This window comes from Glycine max, chromosome 4, assembly GCF_000004515.6.
Source record: "Glycine max cultivar Williams 82 chromosome 4, Glycine_max_v4.0, whole genome shotgun sequence".
NCBI classification, from domain to species: Eukaryota; Viridiplantae; Streptophyta; class Magnoliopsida; order Fabales; family Fabaceae; genus Glycine; species Glycine max.
Window position 1 is genome coordinate 50,991,573 of NC_016091.4, and position 6,833 is coordinate 50,998,405.

At 34.6% G+C, this 6,833-nt stretch overlaps 2 protein-coding genes across 2 annotated transcripts; one reads left to right on the forward strand and one right to left on the reverse strand.

The window, feature by feature from the left end:
- The first annotated feature begins 1,271 nt into the window (after nucleotides 1–1,271).
- LOC100795322 (lysine histidine transporter-like 5) lies at nucleotides 1,272–3,458 on the forward strand. The gene is made up of 7 exons (XM_006578933.4): nucleotides 1,272–1,402; nucleotides 1,533–1,916; nucleotides 2,278–2,686; nucleotides 2,812–2,917; nucleotides 3,012–3,103; nucleotides 3,195–3,263; nucleotides 3,360–3,458. The coding sequence occupies exons 1-7, from the start codon at nucleotides 1,350–1,352 to the stop codon at nucleotides 3,456–3,458; spliced, it is 1,212 nt and encodes a 403-aa protein (XP_006578996.2). The 5' UTR covers nucleotides 1,272–1,349.
- Nucleotides 3,459–3,671: 213 nt separating this feature from the next.
- LOC100795853 (pentatricopeptide repeat-containing protein At5g15300) lies at nucleotides 3,672–6,394 on the reverse strand. The gene has a single exon (XM_003522551.5). It carries the CDS (start codon nucleotides 5,720–5,722, stop codon nucleotides 4,115–4,117), a length of 1,608 nt encoding a protein of 535 aa, XP_003522599.1. The 5' UTR covers nucleotides 5,723–6,394; the 3' UTR covers nucleotides 3,672–4,114.
- Between the last annotated feature and the right edge of the window lie 439 nt (nucleotides 6,395–6,833).

Here is a 6,833-nt window from a genome sequence, read left to right on the forward strand (position 1 = left end):
TTCATTTGCTCATGTTCAAAAGATCATTACATAGATAAATACATCTCTTAGTTGTTATGGAAACGCAAATTATGTAATGATGATTTAGTACTCAGAAAGTTGTTGTGTTGACTACAATATTCAAAATGTTGTACTTAGAAAGGCATTCTTCATAATACTATTTAAAGCTTTTCATGCACAAAATTATTTTCATTTTTTCTGAATGTTTTCATACTTTGATGCATATAATTGAACTAGTTTAAAACAGATTGATGATTTACTTCAAATATGTCATTTTATAAAACAATTAAGCTTGTTATGAAAACCTTCTTATGTAAGCATTCCGATATTTATCATTTTGATGCTTAGAATGTTCTTATGTAGATGCATTATATATGACATTAAATAACATAATGCAAAGATGATTCAACGCAAATTTTTTTATATTGATTCACCTCAACTTTAGATTATGTTTAGTCTTCACCCAACCTGATGAGATTTCTACTAAAACAATCTTTAAGATCCTGAAAAACTTGAGTATGACTATTTTTCTTGTCATATAGAGCTTGCTACTTAACTAATAATACTCCTACTTACCCGTTAATTTACTAAGCTATAAATTAAACACCTTAATTATTTGACCACACACATTTTCTTTGTGGTCATTTGACAATACACATTATTTTTTTAAAAAAAAATAATGTTAAAACATATGAATTACACACTAATTAAAGTCCTTGCATAATACTGTTAGATAACATAAATGCAAGAATTTAGACAAAAATTTACTAACAAAAAATAAGATTCACAAGGGAGTAAAATGTGGAAGTAGTGTAATGTATGTGGAAGCAGTAAACAAAAAGGGTAACGTAAGAGAGAAAAATCTGGGAGATTGAAGTGTCATTTGTTCCACAGTTCAATTCGTTAAACGCGCTTATCCTTAAGCTTCGGAGGTCATGACTGATCTAGCACCTTAATAGAATATTTAAATTGCGTAAACTCATTAACCTTCAAACAAGAACAAGTTCACACCTACTTTTCTTCTAAGAATTACCCATTCATTGAGAGAAAAGTCTTGAATCATCCTTAATTAAGAAATGGTGCATACACATGACTCGCAATTTAATTCTTGTTTCGCTCTTGTCATGTGAATGATTCACCATTATGTTTTACTAGCTAGTTCTTCGATCAACATGATGATGTTATTTAATTGATCTGGTAATTTATTTCAGGAGCATGCCAATAGGAATGCAACAACAGGTGATCAAACTATGCCAGCTAGTGAGCAACAAAACCTGGAAAACTGGTTGCCCATAAGTGCTTCTAGAAAAGCAAAATGGTGGTATTCAACATTCCACAATGTAACGGCTATGGTTGGGGCTGGCGTGTTAGGCTTGCCATTTGCTGTAGCCCAGCTTGGATGGTATATGCACAAACACACACACACACATATATAAATATATATCAAATTCTATTTAATTTCATGCTTCACATTTTATATCATTGCAAAGTGTTGACACATATATACCCTTTTGTTTGTGTCTTATATATAGGATTCCAGGTGTTTTCATGATCATGTTTTCATGGATCCTGACATTTTATGCCCTGTGGCAACTTATTCACTTGCATGAAGTGGTCCCAGGGAAGAGGTTTGATCGATACTTTGAATTGGGAAAACATGTTTTGGGCCCAAAAAAAGGATTCTGGCTAGTAATGCCACAACAGCTAACGGTTCAGGTGGCTTCAGCCATTGTGTACACTGTCACTGGTGGGAAGTCATTGAAGAAGGTGTTCGATACAGTTGTTCCATCCATGACTGACATTAGACAAACATATTACATTCTCTTCTTTGTATGCTTGCAGTTGTTGCTTTCCCAAACTCCTAACTTCAATAAACTGAAATCAGTGTCTTCCCTGGCTGCTCTCATGTCTGTCTGGTACGTTTAATTAATTAATTGGTTAAGATTATTTAAAATTTTACAATCATTAGTGCAACTCATTATAATTGTGATTTTTAAGGATTAGAAAACAATAAAGAATGTGTTAAATTAAAAGAGTATATTCACAAAACAAATATTAGTCAAGGATATAATTCAGTTAGTTAATGAGACCATATAAGTTATTGTAAATTGATCCATAGGAATTGAAATTAGTGTCAATAATTTATAATAATTCTTTTGCACATTATTTATTCAACTGAGCTGCTAGATCTCCTTCGCATGTCTTTGTATATGAATGTTTAAAACATAGGTAGTGCATATGCTAATATCATGTCTAAATAACATATTTTGCATGTAGTTATTCCATGGTGGCAAGTTGCATGTCAATTGTTGAGGGGATTGGACGTCATCATCATCATCATCATATTGATTATGGAGTTCGATCCCACACAACCCCTGGGATAGTTCTTGACGCATTCAATGCCCTTGGAACCATAGCATTTGCTTTTGCTGGACATAGTGTTGCTTTAGAGATTCAGGCTACGTTACCCTCCACAGAAGAAAAACCTTCCAACATACCAATGTGGCGAGGTGTGAGAGTGGCATACACCATAGTTATTATTTGCTATATTTCAGTTGCAGTGTCTGGCTTTTGGGCATATGGAAATGCTGTCGACGATGATGTCCTCATCACACTCGAACACCCCAATTGGCTTATTGCTATTGCTAACTTCATGGTTTTCATTCATGTCTTAGGAAGCTTTCAGGTATGTATATATCTATATAAATCAAATCAAGTGTGTCAAAATATATTAATTATTTGCTATATATAACTCCACTCAACTAATATATACATACTTGTTTTAAATTTCTTTCTTAATTATATATCAAGGTTTTTGCTATGCCTGTGTTTGATACAATCGAGACAACTTTGGTGAAAAGCTGGAATTTTACTCCCTCAAGGATTCTTCGCTTAGTTAGTCGAAGCATATTTGTTTGTAAGAATTATATCGCACATGACTTTATTTATTTATTTACAAGTGTGAGTATAAATAATTAATTTTAATTATGTATCATCTCATTTCTTTGTAGGCGTGGTAGGAATTATTGGCATGTGTATTCCATTTTTTGGAGGATTGTTGGGCTTCTTCGGAGGACTTGCTTTCACATCAACATCTTATATGGTAATGCTTGAAATAATATATATGTTACCATGCTCAAATCTTACATGTATTAATGTCTTTCTAGCTACTAAATTTCAAACATTTGGTGCAGATTCCTAGTATACTATGGCTTGCGGAAAAAAGTCCAAAAAGATGGAGTTTCCATTGGATTGCATCATGGGTATACTTTTTTATATTAAATAAACTTATTCAAAACACAACTTAATGTTTATATTGCAGAATATATAGATGATTTATTTATTTATTTTAATTACAGATTTGTGTCATTGTTGGTGGTATAATAGCAGTAGTTGCACCCATTGGAGGAGTACGAACAATTATTGTTTCGGCAAAGACTTACAAGCTATTTTCCTAATAGAAGATTCATGTTCATAATTATTTTATACAATATTTTCCTTAGTTGCAAACTTATAATTATGTGTAAAAACTTCTTTCAAGATTTAATGTTGGTTATCAATGCAATTTTGCCCTTTCAAAAAGTGTATTTGTCTTTACAATTTATAATAGATTTATTTAAAATTGTTTGTCTATCCAAACATGCAATAAATATACTATACATCTATCTAAGTGACTACAATAATACTGATATATTATTTTTGGGATATGATCTCTTTACATATGTAAGACCAAAAACTTAACCATCGAACTTGGTAAATCTAATGACTCAAAAGAATCAGTTTACACCAAATTTTAACTAACCAACCAACACAACGCAATCCTCTGCGAAGAAGCCATATGGTGGATGCGCATTTGGCCTTAGAGGCCAATGTGGTGGTTGCATGCACCGCAAAACACTGGCGCACTTGCTGGGTTGCTTCAGTTAACAGTTGTGGCATTCATTGTCGTCATGTCAACCGATGGTTTAGCCTAACTAAAGAATATTCACTTAACACGGGAACATGGTTGACATACTTAGTATGCAGTTTAAAAATTGAAAAATGCTTCTAACGTTTGAGTTTGTGCACGCTATGGAGAAAAATATCGAGTTTAAAAAAGAGACCAATAGTTTATTTAGGGAAGCTTATCAGATTCAGTCATATCGATTTGGCTGTACGCAACTTGTTTAGGAACATGCAAGCCAATCATTTCACTCCTTACTCGCTCTACCTCATCCCATCTCTCAGCTTCAGCATAAATGTTTGATAACAACACATAATCTCCATCTGTTAGGCGTCCCAATTTGGCAAGTTGTTGGAAAGACACCTTAGCCAACTCCACGTTGCCTTGTGTCCTACAAGCACCCAGCAATGTTCTCCATAAAATGGCACTATTTTGTAAAGGAGCAGTCTTAATCATCTGATGCGCCTCTTCCAACAATCCAAATCTGCTTAAAAGATCAACTATGCAACCATAATGCTTGATATCAGGCAGAATTTTGTACTGCTTTGCCATATGATCAAAATTCCATCTTGCTTTATCTACCAAACCCTTATGACTACAAGCAATCAAAACACCAAGGAATGTCACTCGATTCGGCCTAACTGTATCAAGACCACTTTCCATCTCTGAAAACAATTGCAAAGCTTCCTCACAGTAACCATGGACAGCCAAACCAACAATCATAGCATTCCAACAACTCAAAGTTTTTATCCTCATCCCATTAAATACCTCCCAAGCTGAATTCAACTTCCCACATTTAGAATACATATTCAGAAGGGCGTTTCCTAAATACCCTTCAATCTTATGCCCACATGCTTTCAGAGACTCGTGTATTTTGCTACCCATTTCCAGTGCACCAGTTTCTGCACAGGCACCCAGAACTGAAATAAGTGTTACTTCTGTCGGTCTTACTTCAGCATTTTGCATCTCTGAAAACAGTCCCATTGCTCCTTCATAATCCTTAACAGAGACACAACCAGCAATCAGAGAATTCCATGACACAGCATCCCTCTGAGGCATAATTTGGAACACCCTTCTTGCACCCTCAATATCACCTAACCTGATGTACCTTCCTATCACAGTGTTCCATGAAACAACATTCTTGTGTGGCATCGATTCAAGAAGGTAATCAGCCGATTTAGAATCGTTGACACGATCATATGCCGATATCATGATATTCCAAGAAACCAAACTCCTATTGCTGATTTCATCAAACAAGTGTTGTGCAACATGGACCAACCCACATTGAGAGTACATACAGAGCAACGAGTTCTGAATAGAGGGGTCTTGGTCCAACCCGAGTTTAAGAACAGTGCAGTGAACTTCACCCCCTTTCGAAATAATAATAAACTCATCACATTTGACAAATTCTTGGGCAAACTTGTGTGCTCTGGAGCATGCCTTGAGCACAAAGTTGTAGGTGAAATGGTCGGAGACAACATTGGTGGTGTGCATGTGGTTGTAGATGTATAGAGCTTGAAGAGGGTAGGAAGAGTTGGCAAAGGCTCGAATCATAGTGTTGCAAATGAAGGAGTTGTGCATGGAAGTTTGTAGGAAGAGGGAATGAGCATGGGAGAGGTTTCCCATAGGAGAAAGTGCAGAAAAGAAGATTAACTTGGCAGTGAAGGGAAGGTGAGAGTGAAGGCCTGCTTTGGTGATAATGGCTTGAACTTGTTTCAGTTCCAACATGGAACAAAGGTGCTGAGTCATGCAGCTTATGCGTGAATATGTTCCTGTCATTGGTTTCGGGGTGTCTAACTGTCACTACTAGTATTTCATATGATCAACAACATATTCAGAAGAGGTGGTGTTGGCGTTTAGTGTGGTATGCAGTGATATGGAGGTCTCGTAATGCTTTGATACTAACTCTCAGAAAAGACAAGTCTTGAAATGACATGGGAATGAAACAAGGCTGCTGGTGATTTCTATTATTCTCTGTCTAATTGGATTTTAAATCCAAAAGAATGTATTGGTTATGGTCATTTAGGGATGTGAGGGGAGATGGTAGGGAAGAGGCTTCAGTTTTTCGTTAGGGGCAGAGGATCAAACACTTGGTGAGCATTGTGTATGGAAATGTCACGAGCATAGATCAGAAAAAGGCATCCGGAAAATTTTGAACAGACAACAAAACAAGAGCAGAGAGCAAAAGGTGCAGCCAGAGAATAAGTTTTGGTGTCGACTTGGAGTGCGATTTGGGTTTGGCTCAGCATGCATCTGTTTGTTTGAGGTGTGCAGGTTTATTCTGATTTGATATGAATCAGCAAAGAAAAAGGATGAATGAGGTAGAATTTGCACTCTAAGAAAATAGATTTTTTGTTTTAAGTCTTTTTTACATACATTTTGTGTGTAGATAGGGAGTTCTACTTTTTGGCTCTTTTTAGCTGGCGCCTTTCTTTTGTAAGCTCTCACGGTCCATGTTATTATTAGGGAATATCCAGTAATTTCCAGAAAAAAAATGTTAATATTTTTATCTTTTATTATTATTCACAGAATCAATTGTATCATCGTTACTTGTTATTTTTTAAATTATTTATGAATAAGGATTATAATTCCAGTTTTAATGTAAGTAGGTTTTTTCATTGTGAAACTCTATTTATATCATTATTATTATTTGGAAAAAATGTATACTAAGAATTACTTTAATGTCAATACTTATCTGTTACAGATTTAATTCCGTCAAAAACAAAATTGTTACAAATTTAATTATGGTTTAAAAATACTTTTGAAATGTATTTAATACTTTTTTATAACAAAATTATTTAATACTTAACTGTTATAGATTTAAGTGATCTTTAACAAAAAAGATTTAAATCATCGCTTAAATATTTTTAATAAAAAAATTAAATTATCA